The sequence below is a fragment of the Anguilla anguilla genome, chromosome 5 (assembly GCF_013347855.1).
Source record: "Anguilla anguilla isolate fAngAng1 chromosome 5, fAngAng1.pri, whole genome shotgun sequence".
Taxonomy (NCBI): Eukaryota; Metazoa; Chordata; class Actinopteri; order Anguilliformes; family Anguillidae; genus Anguilla; species Anguilla anguilla.
Window position 1 is genome coordinate 48,129,601 of NC_049205.1, and position 18,251 is coordinate 48,147,851.

Here is an 18,251-nt window from a genome sequence, read left to right on the forward strand (position 1 = left end):
CTTTCTGTCAGTTCCTGTTGTGTGCCTCTCACAAAGTCCATTCTCTGAGTGACTGGCATGATATACGTTCAGCAGCATTACCCTTCATTACCCTGCCTTACAACATTTACATTAAGCCCAGCCGTGATTTAAAGCAAACCCTTGACACACCCACAACTGATGACACAGATGTAGAAGGCCTTGTTCGAACAATTCAGAGGTCCAGGTCTAGCTCTCAAAAAGGGTGAACATTTAGGGTGAAAGTTTAATTCAGAATCAATCAGACACCTTTAACTAAGGCAATGCACAAATTCAGTGACATACAGTGTTATACATTTATACAGATGGGGACACAAACCTGTGAAAAAAATACTGGTTGTCAAGTACAGTACCATGGCTCCACCTGATTCAAACCTTAAGCATTCTGCTTATTTGTTAAGTCCTCTAACAACTACACTTTGAAGAACACAGAACCCTGAGATAGCATTAGGAAGGAGATGTCACTGGATTGCGTTCAAATATTTAAAGAGCTCCATTTTAATAGTCTTTTTTTTTTCTGTAAAATATTTTTTACAGCTGAGAACAGGAGATTTCCCTTGTCTGGTTCACTGAAAACTGAGCTTAACATTTATTACACCCTTTACATCATTGAAATATTATACTCCATAAAACAACCTGAAACAATATATTTAACAATTTAAGACTTTAATAAAAACTCAGATACACTAAAATTCAGATTACAATATTGTTTCAAGCTTCTTTGATTTTTTTCATAATTCCTCTTTAAAGCATAGACTGGCGTCCCTATGCTGCATTTAAAACTGGCCCATTTTCCTTCATAATCCACATAGCCGTGAGAATAATCACTCTTAGGGAAATAAAGTGACAGAATCAAATATTTAAAAACTAGCGGCATGGAATATTTGCTGATTAGATGTATAACCATCAGAATGACTTTTACATAGAGGTTTTCCTACAAGATTGAGAATTTGTCCAGTGTAGTGCCACAATGAAACCATAAAACAAACATGATTAGAATCTCATAGCGGTACAGTTTAGTCAAATGTCTTTGAATGAGTACTCATTGATAAAATGGCTATTCCACTCATAAATTCTAACTAATGCCACAATATGTGCATAGTTATTCCTAGTAAACTAGATGTGTGTCAATGTTCAAACTCCAATTTTTAAATTTCTCTAATGCAGTGACCTGGACTTCATCCATCTGTAATGTACTTTGCTATAAACTTGAAATCATGTTAATTTTACCCATTAAGAGACCTGAATAAACCTATTTGCCCAATTTGTGCATCATATTTTGACTTTGTGTATTCAAACCAGTGCTCAATAAAAATAAAATGTTTCATAAAATAGTACAATTCACCATAATAATCGCCTCTTGTCCTTTTTGCTCATTGACTATGTCATGTTGTCAACATCTCCCTTGTTCCCGAAAGCAATTTGCAGTTGAAATGAAAAGTACACATCACCTTCTTTCCGAAAAAGTTAAATTGTGTTGTCAGGCACGAGGGAAAAACATTATCAATATCCACACCACTTCATGAAAGAATTTTTCTTGAGCAAAAAAAAGAATGAAGCAGAGCTCAAACGATTTCCTCCTCAGTCACCAATATCCCCCTTCTCCCTGGCTTTGGGTACACACACCTACTGTACCACAGGGTCACGTACAAAAGTATCAGCCGTGGAAAGATGGATTGCATAATACTGTAATGTGTTTAACAGAGCGCTTGTGGGCCCGGAATGTTCCACAGAAAAACAAGCAAGGTCCATGACTTTGCATGTTGAAGACGTAATTCCTGGGGGAGTTGTTCTGTCCGTTCTTTCATAAAATTTAGGTTCTTCTTTTATTCTTTTTTTAAGCCCAGCTTGAGAACCCGCTGTAATATGTCCTCAGCCTGGGTCCATAAACATTCTGCTCCAGCCGGCAGAAGTTGATATAAAGCATGGCAACAGCCGGCGCAGCCGCAGAAACCTAGCCGTGATGGATGAAGCGCTGCAGTGATAACGATGGCTGAGATGCACCGTCTTTGTGGTTTCTCTTTGTATGTGTTTATTTTTTTGTGTGTGTTTTTCCCCAAAACTGAGGAGCAAATGGGATGTGATGAAGAGGAACAGCAGCCTGCGCTTTTGTTCTCTCTTACGGCTCTGTGGAAGACGGCTTTGTGTGGTGATCTGCCATCATCAGTGCTGTTCTTTAAAAAAGGCTGAATTGGGAAAGTATTGACTTCAGTGAGCCCAGTGAACTCCTTTAACATTGTGGTGCGCAATCGCTTGTTGCTCAAGTGAATGTGAATGTGCATGTATGTCTGTGTTTGTGTGTAGCACGCACATTGTTCCAAGCATTGATATCCTAATGAGGGAAGCACTTTTTGGCTAGGTCCAACAGTAATAAATCAAACATTTTTTGTTTGCATGTGCTGCTTTCTTGTTATTCTTTTTCCATCATAGATACTTCCTTTTGGGCAAATGCTGCTTGTGTTGTCCAGCGAGTTGTGCTGGCTCACTCTAGAGCCTTGGTCACTGGCAGGCTAAAGAGGGGACTCAGGGTCACCAGTGTCAGTGACGGGTGTCTGGTTCTCCTGCTCTTGAGCCATTTTTCAGTTTTGGATGCCCCCCATCCTCCTCAGTGGAGTTGCTCTCAGCTTCGTCTTCCTCGTTGTCACTTCTCTCATCACGGGTCAGCTACAGTCAGCCACAAGGAGCAGGGAAAATAGAGAACGGGGGACAAAGGTTAGAGTGGAGAAAATGAGCATTATTTTACTAAACTAATTAACTGTGTTTTGCCAATCCAGCTATGGTACAATCAGAACAGATGTTCAGCAGCTTTAATATACTGCAAAATGACTGCCTAATAAAGTAGAAAAAAAAGGTCATAAACAAAAACATTGTTTAGAATGTCTGTGAGAAGAACTTCCATCAAGCATCAGTTACAAGCTGTATTTTGGTCTCCTTCACAAATTCAGTCACAGAGCATTTTATAGCTGAGAGTGCTGCGGGCTCGGGCCACATGACGTATTCTGGGCCACACGCACGGGCCATTTCGGTGAATGGGTTCAGAACCCCCGATTCAGATAATGACAGGGAGCCTTGTAGGTGGGAACAACTAACAATCAGGAGGATGACAAAGTAATTGGAGCCCTGCTGTGGCATTCTGTACAGCTTTGAACCCTGCACGGTTTCAGAGCTGTGACAGTATCCCAGAATGAATGAATTCCTTTGGTGTGGCCTACTTTTCTCACTGTGTCCTGAGGTGAAAAGGCACTGAGCCCCTTCAGTGACACAGCATTCCATCACTGACACTCACAATAGGCTGCATGCCTCTCTCTGTGTTGGGCAAAAAGAAAAAAACTATACACTGACTTATGGGAAAGAACTGAAACACTTGTAGTGTTCAATCTCAGCCAAATTCTCACAAAACCAGCAAAAAAATTCCAACTACAGAGTGAGGCATTTTTCCCCCGTTGTATGCATGCCTATGTTTTGCACAAACCCAAATGAGTGGACTCTTGTATGAATTCAGAGATTAAGAAGGAGACGTTTCCTTGAAATGCAATGCTGCTAGCCTATCCCTCTTTAGAGAGCGAAAAGGGAGAGTTTGCGTCATATTTGGCCACATAGGCGCATTACTGTAGCTCCCCTGCAACATAACACGATGCACTGATTAATAAGACAATTGAGGACCTGATGTACTGTCAAGGGGCCTAAAAGCAAGATACTGGTGAGAAGAACAAAATGATAGTTAAAGATATTCCATGCCCGACTGTCCACAACCCCCTTACTGTTGAGAAATACCGTCAAACATAGCGACATAAAAATGACATAAGAAGCTAGAAATTATTTTCTATTTGCCATAAAGACAATGCCAAGACATCTCACATTTCACATCTTTTTCATTTTTTAAATGAGCTTTGTTCCTTTTTGGAACTGATCTTTATTTTCCCTCTTCAGCCAACTACACCAGGGTTACTGAAAGCATAGCTCTGCTGCACATGTAAGTCACCTGAACCAAGGGCTGTTTCTACCAGCAGTGACCCTTGAAATGTTCAGAACAGGAGAGCTTCAGCCTCCCAAATGCTACATTTCACATCAGAGACCACCAGCACACTGACTGTAATATACTCAGGAACCCAAAAGCATGGCCAGTCCCAAATAACAAGTGTTAAGACAAGTTTCAGAGCCTCCAGCATTTGCAGATTAACACACATCTGAAATTCACTCCAGTTCCTTGAAAATAACCCCAGTGTTGTACACAGCGCAAGTGTTCTTTCAGGAAATTTCAGTTTGGCATTATTCTAGGCAACCATGGACAGTGAATAATAATAAGCTGAGAAGCACTGTGAATGGAGGATGTATAAATAATTTACTTCCTGCCTTGCTTACCAGTATGTTTTTTCACATAGAAGAGCATTCTAGGAACTCACTTGTCAACATCTCTCAATTCAGTTTGCTTAAAACGAGTTGTGAATTCCACCTTGTCAGAGAAACACTGAGGTAATGGAACTAGTATTACATGACAGGACAGCTTTTCAGGTGCTTTGTTCACCTCACCTTAAATAGAATCCCCCTTCCTATCACATACATGGCAAGGTGACCTTGAGAAGCATTGATAAGAGACACACCTCAGGATGCAGGAAACATGTATCTTTAGGGTATGTTGTTTGGCTAAGAAGTCACTTACATCAATGATTCCCAAACATTCCAACCCAGTAACAACTTTTCTGTGAACCACTTCTCCATCTTGATTCACTCTCCATCTTGCATAAAACTTTACAGGATATTTACAGTATGTTGTCATTCTGATGGAAATGGCTTAATTTATTCATGACAAATGTGCACACATGTGTGATGCACTTGATGCAGGTACTCTAAACTTGCTGCATAGCAGATAATACTGGTGCACTCATTCAGTGCACTATTATATTATATTTCCTCATTAAACCAGGAATATGAAAATTATATGTTTGGCTAAGTGTACCCTTTAAAATATGGAATTCAAATATTATCAACATGTCAACAGGTCAGATTCAAGTTGAACACAAGCTGGAAGATTAAAAAACAGGACAGAATTAAGTCTTTATAATAAATTATAATATGTAAAGTGATACTTACATTACCAAAGAGGAACTTCTTCAACATTCTTAGTATCAAGCATGCCCAGAATATATGCAAGAGCTGCAGGAGAAGCAGCATTACATTGAAGAAGTAATATCCAAAGAAAGGGGGGTAGCTGACAACCGGGTAGACCCATGTACAGTGGATGAGCCTGAAACAGCACAAGTTCACAGAGACTTAACAGCATCTCACAGTAGTAAGCATGTGTCTGAACACCATCCTCAAATAACAACTATCAAAGGACCTAATACCACATTTTATAATCCTTTTTGATCTCATTTTTAAATCCTTTGAAATGGTTTTGGACTGGTCCGCAGTTGCCAGAATGGTTTGGAACATGGTCGAGATAAGAGAAATATTCATTTTACTTCCCTCATTTCCTGTACTGTGCACATACCCCGTGTAAAGCAAATGATAAAGATCATGGCTCTATTTTCCGGCTGGCGCATGGCGTGTTGCAAGCTGTCGCGCTGGCAAAATGGTATTTTTGTCAAGGACTTTGATCTGATGGACTAAAAGGCTGTGTACCTGCGATAAAGCCCTTGCTATGTGCTGCTAACAAGAAGAAAAGTGACTCCAGTGAGCCAAGCACCATTGACTCTGAACCACAAAGTTTGGGAAAAGGCAGATCCACATACTTTTAGACCAGCAGATCATAGTTGCCATTTCACTGTAGTAGGAACTGGTTTCTCTCTGGCACTGAATCCTTCCTGTAGTTGTGGTGCAATTTTACAATGGTTTATTGGGCTAGACACTACAGGATATTTGTCTACTGCCTCTTGATCTTCCTGGTCTTCGGCTGTTAACATTACTGCCTATCGGCTAGACCCTTTTGAGTGTGTACTGAACCCTGCATCTTAAGCTTTTTTGCCATTTCTCCTGGGGAATATCCTTGCCACAAAATGTTTAATTGGCCCTGCACATCTAAGCCAAACACCATCTTCTCTGCCATATTTCTTGCAGCTTTAGTGCCTATTTTACTTACACTACAGGCTAATGGTATTGAGCTACCTGTGGTTTGAAAAAAACATACGGTAAACAAGAAATGGTTACATTTCTTTAGGACAATTAGTCAACAAATTGACTAATTGCAATACATGATTGAATGCTTGATAAGTCAAAATGTTTGAGTATAATATTAATGGATAATGTCACTAGATGAAATCATTTGTTAGAGGTTGTCTATTTGGTCATTTAAATATACAAATAAGCTTGTTTCTGTATTGGCTATTTCAGTGTATGTTGGACTTTGTTTCATCACTATACTGTCATTAATCCATTAATATCCTATCACACAAAAAACACATTGTTGGATTTACTTTTTAAAAATTATGGACAGCAGTTGCACACAATATTTGTAGGTATAGACCGATGTGAACAGATTAAGCGTGTGGTACAAGTTTAGTTTGCGATTTTAGGCATTACCTTGTGAAACAAATGTCTTATTAGAGTGCGCTTTGTGCCCCCGCTCTTAAAGGGAATGAAAAGAGGCCATTTGATTGGCTATGAGTGAATTCTCATATGCAATGCACCCATTGATAATATATTCATCAAAATCAAGCCCATTTTCAATCTGTGCCACGTGCTTTGATCTGTGTGCTCTTCGCCTCTAGTCAGGAAAATAGCAACAGTGAATAGCCGCACCCAATGCACCCAAACACCGCACCACTGACTGCGCCTGTGAGCCATGCCACATTGATTCCGAAAAATAGGGCCCAAAAATGGCAAACCCTAACAGGTTAAATGACAAGCAAGAGAACACTTATCAATTCAGGCACATTATCGGACTTTAACCATACATTATTCCATATTTATAATATGTATAATGTTTAACAGAGATTTGGAACACAAGAGTACTTTATTTGAATCTTATATGCTTAACCTAAAAGGCCTAGCAAAAACTGATAACTCTTTCTAACTTATAGTTCTAAAACACACGTGTACTCGCACAGGCATCGCGTGAATTGTCTTACCAAAAAGGAAAGATTATCAGCCTAGTAACCATGAACACAACAGCAAATAGAATGAAGATGATGTTGCAAGTCTTCTCCCATTTGGCATAGTTAAATAATTTTGCAGACTGAAGAAAAAAAAGAGATGGGAAGATTAATGTCATGATACCATTGATGACAAAACAGAAAATAGATAAATGAATATATGCACACACACAAATTACAATACATTATTACCAACACTATTGTGTAATTGCTGTGGCAATCCCAGTCATTTTCACTCCACCAGTAGCCTTATCATTGTCTACACCAGTTCATTAGCATATACTATATTTTATGAACAACAGGGATGAAAGTAACACATTACAGGTTATTGGCCACATATTGAATGCTTCTATTTAAACATACCTACTTGTAGAATAACCAAGAATGGATCAAACTTCCTTGCGTGGGATGCATGCAATTTCTGACCCTGTAGCACGGTTTAGGGCAAATAATACCTTGGCACCAGCTAAATGGGATCCTAGTAAAATCAAATCAAATCAAATTAATGTTGAATAGGATCTACCTCAAGCAAAACATCTGAGGCATCATGAATGATCATAACCAGGGTTCCAATACGGATGTAGTTGGCACACCATGAAAAGGCAAGAAGAATCAAGGTTGCAAAATGGTGGATGATTTGTTCTTTAAAGTCCTGGAAGGAAAGTAAAACAAAGACAAGCATTTAATGGACAGAATGCTGATATTTGGGTATATTAGAATACAATTTCCTCTGTTTGTCAACATCAAACATTCTCAAGACTGATATTCAAAAACAAACAGATATTGCTAAATACCCTGAATAATATGAATACTTCATTATATTGCAATAAAGAGTATATGGGAAGATTTTCTGAAAGGTTTTGTGTAGTTGTGAGAAGCACCCAGAGCCTTATTTTTTTCTGTTAAAGACAGCCAATACTTCAGTGAGAAATTTTATAATAATGGATGAACAAGGTAATTTGCCATACCATAACATAAAACAACAACACAAAATTTACTTTTTCAATTATATATTGATGCTTACCTTTCTTTTGATGTCAAATGCGACACTGAAAAGTAGTGACCAATAGAAACTCATCTCCACAATGTAATACCAATATTGTGAGTGGAGCATTGACTGCAGAAAAAAGTAAACAGAGTCAAAACCTGCTATCATCATAATTTCAGATTATGAACAAAGGACATGCTGTTATAGCACCAATATATGAGTGCAAACTGCCATCTTAATTCATTAGGTGTTTTTGTTTAAAACATTAAAAGGCATTGTTTCTTTGCAGCTAAAAGTATCACATCATCCGAGAACAACAATTCCTAACTTGACATCACTCAACTTTTGATTGGGGCCTGGCATTGCATAAGGAAAAAAAATGGGATATATTCCAGAACTTAATTTCTCTTCTTGCAAAAAAGATTTTTTGGACTTGAAGATTGTTTATTTTGGAACTGAAGTGGGGGTTATGGCCAGCTTTATATATGGAGTTGGCGTTGTAAATTGCTGTATTGCCTGAAACCCTTATCAAAGTAGAGGCCATTAAATTAGTTATGTGATATATTAATCATAACATCAGTTTTAACATTCACCATAAAACAAAAATATGAACTTGTGTACAGGAACTAAAATCTTTAAGCTCTTAAGCTTTTAAATTTAAGAAGAAAGGCAGCCTAAGGGCACTTTGTGTTTTAGGGATTAAAACAGCTCACATAAATAAATGGTATTCACACCTGTTTTGGAAAGCCAGTCCAAACTTCACGAGTATCGTAAAGCCAAGGTTTCTAGAGAACAAAGACAACGTAGAAACAAACCGCAAGCCATTCATAAGAGAGCCATAAAAACATTGAACAACACAAAAGCGGTTTTCAGTGACAGCATACAATTTAGATCATACAACTGATTAAATCATTTTCTCTGAGCTCCATCCCATTGGCGCTGATAACACAGCTGGACCAGTCTATCGTCCCATTCAGAGGGGAAATGTTCGGCTTGCAGAGGCCACAGCTGTGTCAACTAAAATCCAATTAGAAGAAATAAGCACAAATCCTTCACTAGACAGGGCCACTCAGGACAAAGATGGCTACTTAGCAAGCAGAGAGATACGCCCATCAGGATTACAGGCTCACTCTCACTATAGATTTAGATTTGACACAAATGGCCTGTCCAGATCCTGCCATGTCCCAGTGCAGGGCAGACAGCTAAGGGCTAATTCAGGGCATCTGACTCATAGCCCAGTACTGTTACCACTGAAGACATGCAAATAAGTGCAAATAAAATACATGATAAAATTAAAACATAATGCCTGTTGAAATGTATGCTTTTAAAATAAGGTAAAGCAAACCTTATATTGGCCTAATGTTTAATTTGAGTTCTGCATTGCACAACATCATCAATATCTCTCACAACATCATCAATATCACATGTCTCTACATGTGGGCTGGACCTTGTGCCCCTGAGAGCACCTCACTGGGCCTTTTAGCAGTGCACTGACAGACTATGCCCTTTGGACAATTCCTCAGCTCCTATTGTCCTCTTGTCCCTAGGTAATTGGGGAGGGGGGCTGATATGTGCATTTATATTGCAGTGATTCAGTTGTTTTTGTGTGAATCATGCAGCAATGCTAACCACTGCTAACTGTGGACACCTTGGAGCAGATGTCAGAAATTATATCAGAGGCTCAATACTTAACTCCAGTGTTACCTGTACAGGAGCAAGAAACATACAATATCTTATTGGAAAAAATATCCAAAAGGAAAGCATACAGTCAGACGTACCAAGGGAAAACAAAGTGAACACCCTTACCCTTATCAGATTTATAGATCCTTGGTATGTACAACCATATGCTTTCCCTGGACTTTCTTTTCTCAAAGGCCATCCATTGGCAGCATTCAAGTCATAGTGAAGGTAAAGAGCTGAAATGCTGTAACTGACATTGATGCCCTAAAGCACAGAGCTACACTGTGGCCATCTGTCTGGTCACCCTGAAAGCCTGATGTGTTTCAGTCATACACTGTTCACCCTGCTCTCAGTCAGGGACATAAATCAAAACTCAAAGTCTTTAAACGCTGTCTTCTCTGGTGACACACTAATGGGTGTAAAGGTGGGGTGTTATGAATATAGAAGTGGACCATCCATCACTGAGGTTTTCACACTGTCACATTCAGGTGCTCGGAACGGTGGGAGTCCGGCTGGTCAGAGATGGAGCAATGATTAATGGATGCCAGTTCAATGGCAAAACCTCTACTTCCTCACACTTTGGAAAAATAAGTGCTTAGCTTGGTTTTCCAGGAAGCAAAATGTGAGAGGCTAGGTCTGATTCAATCTTAATTAAAAATCTTCTGAAGATAAATATTAATGTAAAAGATGAAATCTACCAAACTGCTAGCAATTAGCCCATAACATGCAAAAAGGAATTGTTAAAAAGTCTGTCCAAACCAACAGTTCATATTACTTTCCTAAACATTAAAAGATGTTTAAGAAATGAATACAAACTGTTTTCTATCCGGAAAGGTTGGCCAACAGAGGCATTCTGCGTACATCTAGAACAATAAATCTTGAAAAACATCACAGCAAGTCTTAAACATCAAAGCATACTCACATCATAAAGAGCTATTAATCCTCCAATGAATGCTGACAGATAAAAGACAAATCTCCAACTGCAAAAAACAAGGGAGCTGAATTGTCACATTGCTTTATGGTTCCAACAGAGCTTACACGTAAAATAATTTTTTAAATGAAAGCAATAAATGTAGAGACAGGCATATTCTCAACCTCTAATAGGTTTGTGTTCTTAATGGAACTGTGCGTAAGGACAGTACTGAAGACATCACCATACCAGGCCTCTCTGAACTTCTTTTGTAAGCCAGGTCTGTCTTGGTTGCGTCGCCTCCGAAACCAGCGTTCCACCTGCCTCCTTGTCCAGCTGCATTTCTTTGACAGCCCATCTATATCTGACTGTAAAGGAAATATCAGTATCATAGAATGAAATATTTGTCTACTTGGATACCTGATCCAAAACATGTACATGCAGTCAGTCTGCTTTCCACACTTACATAAGTTACAGTGCAGGGCTGGAAAAACAGCACCATTTTTCACTTATTTAAAAATAAATAATAAAAATAATATTTATGGTTGTCAAACCATATTTTTAATCCACAATACTGAAAAACAATCAAAGGAAAATATTTTTCTTTCCTCATGAATAGATATCTCAGTAGATATCAGAAGTATAACTACATATTTGGGGGTCAGAGCCCATAGGACTGGAACTCTTGTTTTTGTGCTGGTTTATATTGTTTTTTATCTTCAGATTCTTTCCCCAACTTTTTGCAAATTCCTGTGAGTAAATGCTAGAGACATGAAATTTTCATCAATAACAGATATCATGTGCAAACTCGGACACAAAGAATATTTTTCCAGTTGGCCAGATGGTCGCTATAATTATAATTAAAGATCCAATTTTTCTCATTTAAAAGGCTGTATCTCTTACATCATAACTTCGATTTGGTACACAGATTCTGGCATGCATATTCTACAACTATGCCAATTGGACTACCAAGCTCCACCTACAACATTTTCCCATTTCACCATTTTGATTTTTTTTTTAAACACTTGTTTCCTTAGTGAGTAGTTCAATCAATTTCCAACTGCAGCCAGAAGAAGGTATGGACCATTTTGACAATATTAGCCAATGAAGTTGAAAAGAGGCATGGCCTAAAAGAGAAATGTCTGTAGCTCTATGAAAATATTCTGAATTGTTATGAAACTTAGTACAGATGCTAATGGCAGTTAAACAAGCATTTCTGCAATTCTGACCTACACCCACATGGGGCACTACAAATGTAAAATTGTATTTCTCATAATTGAATGGACCATATGTCATGGGCATTGAAGACCCCATGACACTTGTCGCAAAGAGTAGGGTCCAGTGTCCTGGCTAAATTCCCAACCTGGCTCTCTCGAGCTTGCCACCTAATCATCCCCTGATTTAATTGGCTAAAAATTTTCCTCTCCCTCTCCACCTTAGCTAATGTGTGGTGAGCAGTCTGGTGTAAAATGGCTGCTGTGCATTACCCAGGTGGGTGCTACACATTGGTTGTGAGTGAGGTGAGTTCCCACTCATCACTGTAAAGCACATTGAGTATTTGGAAAAGTGCTATATAAATGCAATGATTCATTCATTCATTCATGAAATTGTTTACACATGCTATGGGGTATGCTATTTGGTATTATTCAAAAGACCAAACTGGTCAAAGTCACTTCCGGTGGGTGTGGCCTGTGACATTTTAGCTAATGTGATTGGACAATTTTTACAAAATTTGCCAAGCTCTGCAGACATCCTAATTGGAACATTCATAGCAGGTTTTGTACAAATCCATTGATGAAAGGCTAAATGGAGCCGATTTAAGTGTTTTGCTAATGTCAGTTTTTCTGAATGTTCAGCTCCATATGTTTACTTAACCTTTATTTAAAAAGTTTGAACATAGTTTCACTCATTACAATAGTTCTGTTTTCTTTCATTTATTCATATTGCACCATCGCCCCATACTGCTTGCACCCCATTAATTACCGCTTGTGGCTATATTTTGGATTTGTTTGTCTTTTCAAAAGGTCCATGTTGATAGAGAGTTCCAAGCTACTGAGTTTCCATTCCATTAAATGAGAGGTATCAGTGGTGTCTCATGGTGATAAAAAAGAGATGCCTTTATTAACCTATCAAAGGAACCCCAGACTGATTAATGATGATATTCATAGCAGGGTGCAATCACAGAGTCACTGTGCCTTAGCCTGCGCACATAATGCAAAGAAATGCTAATGAGTGGTGGTTCCAAAATACAGAGATCTGTGCTGAGATAAAACAGCCCCGTCGGTATCCTTCCGAACTAAATAGGGATTTAAGGAGCATATCGTTAGCCCCAAGCACAGCTTTAGTATGCCGCAATGCTGTCATCAATGCTTTAGCTTGAGTCTGAGATACAAAATTTTGATCCAGAAGATCGCAGTGAGTACATTTGCACCCATCGCTACTTTTAACACTGGCAGTTGCAGCATGATGCACCTTGGAGAAGGCTGTACCTGAGTAGGGTTTCGCAAGTGATTGCGGAAATATCTCTCTAAAACAGGATTGTGCGCAGCTCTCTGCTGGACTTTGTCCTTAATTCCACAGTAGGCTGCGAGAGGTGTGGCTAAGAGCCTGGAAGAAGCAGAAACACAAACCTGAAATCACACAAAACTCAGGAAAGTAATTTTATATTCCTGCTTGGCACAATACCAGTTTCATGGTTTTTTTTACAGATTAAATTTGTGTTGTACAAGGAAGTGAACAGAGAACAAGGAATCACAACGGCTATCTTTTCTGATAGGCATCACGTTTGACTACATTGGTGACTCTTTAATGAATCTTTAATACATCCATTTTGATCATGCTGAAGCACTTACCTAGGAAAACAGAGATCTCAGGACCAACAATAAAGATCAGCTAATAGATGTTCATATGTATGGATTCAAATAGGATACACATTATTCATTAGGCAATTACCGTCATTACCAGCTTCATAAAACTCATTAAAAGGGTTGAGGGCATAAATTATCAACAAGGTAGTCAGTTAAAGTAAAGTACTCCTTAATTTATATGCGAATGAGGGCTTGATCTGTCAAAACACAGCTGACCTAATAATGAGTTACTAGGGTATATTAAAGTTAGTGTCATGTGTGCTAAATTTATGTGTGGATGTTACTTTACAATTCATGTTATAAAATGCCTTTTCAAGCAATATTCTATTCTAACAATTTACGGAACTTACCTTTCAAACAGGTATCTCATAATGAGGAATACCATGGAGTACAGACTAGTGACATATAGATCAGAAACTTTGGCATAGACACGGCCCTCTTTATCCTCCAGGTCAGACCATGTCAGATTCACAGGGAGCCAAATACGGTCCCACCAGAACCACTCACGGATCATCTGAAACATCCTAATACAACTGGAATGGAAACAGAAAATGTTATCATTACAACAAACAATACACTTCTCAAACACCCTTCCTGAGGGTGACATATTAGACATGGATAATTAAGTTAGCAATTCAGGTTAATTGACTTGCTCAAGGGTAAAAGCATAGCCTCAACCAGATTTCAAGCTTGCAACCTGCTGCGTACAGGTCTGGTTGCCACACCTTTAAGCCACACTGCCATTCATCAGCAACAGATCAATGAAAATGTTTCCAGTCCATAGTGTTTCCATTGTTACCTTTAGCATTCACAACAAGAAAAAATTGGAATGGGAAAGTAAATACAAGCTCAACTACATTTCTAAAAATAAAATAAAAAAACTACAAGCCTCTGAAAATTGCACTTCACTATGGGCACAAATGTGGATACTAAATCCTTGTAAAAAAATAAAATAAAATAAATAAATAGCATTCAGCATTATACATGATAATTCCTTTAAATTAAAGAACCTTCATTTATTAAGGCGCACAGCACTGCATGCACAGTAATGCTACAGAAGGTGCATATTGGTGGACGTCATTTTCAATACAAATATTTGAACTGCACTTAATAAAAAACCTCACCCTTTTCACAAGATCCCCTTTGCCTTTTTTCAGAATGTCAGTTAAGACAAAAGGACTTGGCCGTTCTGAATCCTATTGTCCAATAAAAGCCAAGCCTAGAGCCTAGCAACAGACACCTGAATAGGAACTGGATAACAAACTGTTAGTAGCTTTTTTTTCCCCCCGAGCAAGGAGAACATTTTCACTCTGGCTGAAAGACAACCTTTAAAGACTGGTTTGTCAGTAGCTGATGATGGCAAAACACAACTGCTGAAACAGACAACAACACAAATGTGGGATCACTTCCCCCTGACCCGTATAGACAGATCCCAAGCAAGTGTTAACATAAAACACTGCTGAAACCTCCAACCCCTGGGTCACACAGGAGAGTTAATCCCTTCAACATGGCAACGGAATGAATATTCTGAAAATCACACTTTTAAGTATCAGCCACAATAAAACCTGAGTACAAATGTCTTTGTTGATAAAAACCACAGTACTTCAGATAAAAAGATATACGAATACCATGGAAACTGCTCTGAAAGTTCTCCTGTAAGTCATCCGGTGGGCCAAGGTTCAATTCTCTACCTTGTTTGGCGTGAGAGGAGGAGGCAGTTAGAAATATTCAAAGCCTGATATGAGAACCAACAAGGCCAAAAGACACAGTGTGGTGCTTTTTATTACAGCTGGGCATGCAACCTTATTCAGGGCAAATTACATGATTTCAATTTTAAAATCATCCTGTATGGGACGACATTCACAGAATACTTTATTGTTAAGCTCCCTGGGCAAGGACATAGCTGTTAAGTCCAACGTGGGAACTGAACCTGCTATCTCCATGTTATAAACCGAGTTCCTTAGCCACTGAACTACAGCAATAACAGCGAGTCTACATTCAATGACCACCAACAGTGAAGCATGATAAGATGCCAGTTCAAAACTAGGACTTCACAACCGATGACAGTGAGAAAATTTGAGTCCACATAGCCATATAAAACTTAAAAAGCAACTCTTCATCCCTAACAATGTTCCAACCTTCTCATCACTACTCCATTGAGAGGAAAGTATCTAATCATGACCAGACAAATGCTCTTAAACAGTTTATTCATACAATTGTGCTGTAAAAATAGAAACAGCAGGTTAATGATTTCACGGATGAATAAATAACATTTTTTGAACTTCATAAATGCATCCTGGATTAAAATGAATAAAATGTAGATTGCACACTTCATGTGTTCAAATGAATTAGTAAAACTATAAATGAGCAGCTAGTTCCACGCTGACGGCCACATGGATGACATCTTTGCTGATCAGTGCAGCCAGAGATCAAGGAAAAAACTAAAAAAGAACTGCAAAACTCAGCACATTTCCAGCTGTTGCATGTTTGCCAGCACACTGCATCAGAACATCCAGCAGTGATAATAAAATGAAAAATAATCCCACAATAGAAACCATTTACACATTCAAATCACAATGGGAGCCTTTGAAGGGGGGGGGAGGGTATATCACTCTAAAGATTGTTTATAGCACTTCTGTTGTGGGCATGCACAATTTCTCAGGAGTTTTGTTTTTAAAGCTGAAAGAAATTAACCTAGACTCGCTCTTTATGTCCATACCCCAGAGTACAGGCAGTCCCCTCATCACCCCACCACTTCAGCCAGAGCGCAATGCATTATCAAACCTGCTACATATTTACTGGGTGGAACATCCTCTGGGAATTGCATATTTTTGCCTCCTCATGATTCACCTTCCCCACCCACCATGGGGATTCATCAACATTTGTCCTTAACTTTGACCTACAATAAAAATGTCCCTTTTTCTTAACCAAATCAGTCTGGGGAGTTAGGGTTAGCATTTTAGCTGAGCTTGCAAAACTGTGTTTGTGGAGATCATAGAAATCATAAACAAGGCTTCTATGAAGTGCTAAGCAAAAACTCACAGGCAGATCTGCCACAGACTAAAAATATGACTCTCAAACTGTCAACTATTCATAAAAAGGTATTTATGAATGTTTGCTTGAACAATGCTAAAAACATAGAAATTTCAGAAATCATAATTAGAAATCATGTCTTCTAGTATTAGAATGCTTTTAGCCTCGATTTTCAGCTTGCATCAGTAAATTTCACAAAAGGGCCAGTGTTTACATTGTAGGTATTGTGCAGAACATTCGTATCCATGAGGATCTGGCTCTCAATCACAAGCATTCTTCAAAGGCTTGTAAACAAAAGCTGTTAGAGCAGTTAGCAATTAAAGCCTGATTAGCTCTTATTTAGATTTTTATAGAACATTGAAATGGTGTTTGAAAAAGACATTCAACCTTTGTGGCCAGCAAGTTAATTAAACTTTCATAAGTACCTGGCTCATGAAAAGCAACTATTTTAGTGCTATTTTCCAATGCAGAACACTGCATAAGAAAACAGAAAAGCAGAACACTGAATGTAGGCCAGCAGAATCGGTAAAATCACCGGTTTCCATCAAATTTCCAAACTTTTTTCTCTTTACAGAAACATGGGCAGCACTACTCACGTCAAAGAGCTCACTCAGAATAACATCCAAACAACAGTGGACTCACCTTTCTCTTCCTTAAAAAGGTAATTTTATTCCTCTAAAAAGCATTAAAACTTGCTGAAAATGCATGAGAATTTTCACCCACAGGGAAAAGATTTTGAAATGCCGGTGGTGACGAGGAGTACGTTTCCTTGTCCTTTGACTGAATCCGAGACAGGCGACACCATGGGAAAGCAGGTCAGATGAAAAGAGGACTTTCAAACCGGTACACGACTACCCTCATTTCTGTTCAAAGGAAACTGCTATCAGCCAAACCGCTCCCTCCTCAAATGCCCTACCCAGGAGGGCCAAAAAAAACTGGTTTACCTCAACACCTTCACCTGCGGGGAGAAAAGCCAAGGGGATGAGCTTTTTAAGTCTGGAGCAGCCGTTTTCCTAAATGCTCTGTAAAGCACTAGAACTGGACAGCGTGACAGGCACACTCACCCCAGCAGGCACTCTTTGTTTGAAATTCTTTAGGGTCACACCCAGCTAGGTTGCAATCTAAAAAAAAAAAATTCTTGCTAGCAGTTAGAAGCTGAGTAATGCCACATAATGCCTCACCTGTAAGGAAACATGCCTGTGGGAGTACACCCAGTCCGCTTTGTATTGAGTTTGCATTGTACTACTGACAGAAAAAGGTAATTAGCGGTAATCATAGAGGGACTCGAATGGTAGCTACTTCAACGTGATACCAAGGAGATAACCTAAAGAAGACAACACAACATCAGAATAAAGCATATCCCAACAGTAGACAGAAATTATGACAGCTCAAACAATTTGTATTGTTCTTGCTTGTCTTCGTTTTCTTTAAGTAGTCCCAGAATTGCTCAATTATTACAATAAAACAATTACATTAATTTAGCGTTGTCAGGCCTGTGTAAAAAGCAAGCATGTATTTCTCTTGGAAGAGAAAGGCAATTTACCAATGGTTAACTTCTAAATCTATGGTGGGAGGATGGAACTTGTACCTCAGCCAAAACAGCTCAAATGATTCATGCTGATCCCCTTGCTGAGGGAAAAGGCATCCTGGTGCACAGCGATGTC

General features: G+C 38.9%; 1 protein-coding gene across 3 annotated transcripts; it reads right to left on the minus strand.

The window, feature by feature from the left end:
- Positions 1–219: 219 nt before the first annotated feature.
- Positions 220–17,920, minus strand: cers3a (ceramide synthase 3a). Of its 3 annotated transcripts, none has more exons than XM_035417823.1 (12): positions 17,769–17,920; positions 17,230–17,545; positions 13,905–14,087; positions 13,177–13,294; positions 10,937–11,055; positions 10,700–10,757; positions 8,832–8,882; positions 8,134–8,226; positions 7,633–7,761; positions 7,086–7,192; positions 5,110–5,263; positions 220–2,682 (listed from the first exon to the last, which is right to left on the minus strand). In XM_035417823.1, exons 3-12 carry the CDS (start codon positions 14,075–14,077, stop codon positions 2,557–2,559), a joined length of 1,128 nt encoding a protein of 375 aa, XP_035273714.1. In that variant the 5' UTR covers positions 14,078–14,087; positions 17,230–17,545; positions 17,769–17,920; the 3' UTR covers positions 220–2,556. The 3 variants fall into 3 exon arrangements, with proteins under 3 accessions (XP_035273714.1, XP_035273715.1, XP_035273716.1); XM_035417824.1 differs by lacking the exon at positions 17,769–17,920 and adding an exon at positions 17,652–17,723; XM_035417825.1 differs by lacking the exons at positions 17,230–17,545; positions 17,769–17,920 and adding an exon at positions 14,679–15,129.
- Positions 17,921–18,251: the final 331 nt, after the last annotated feature.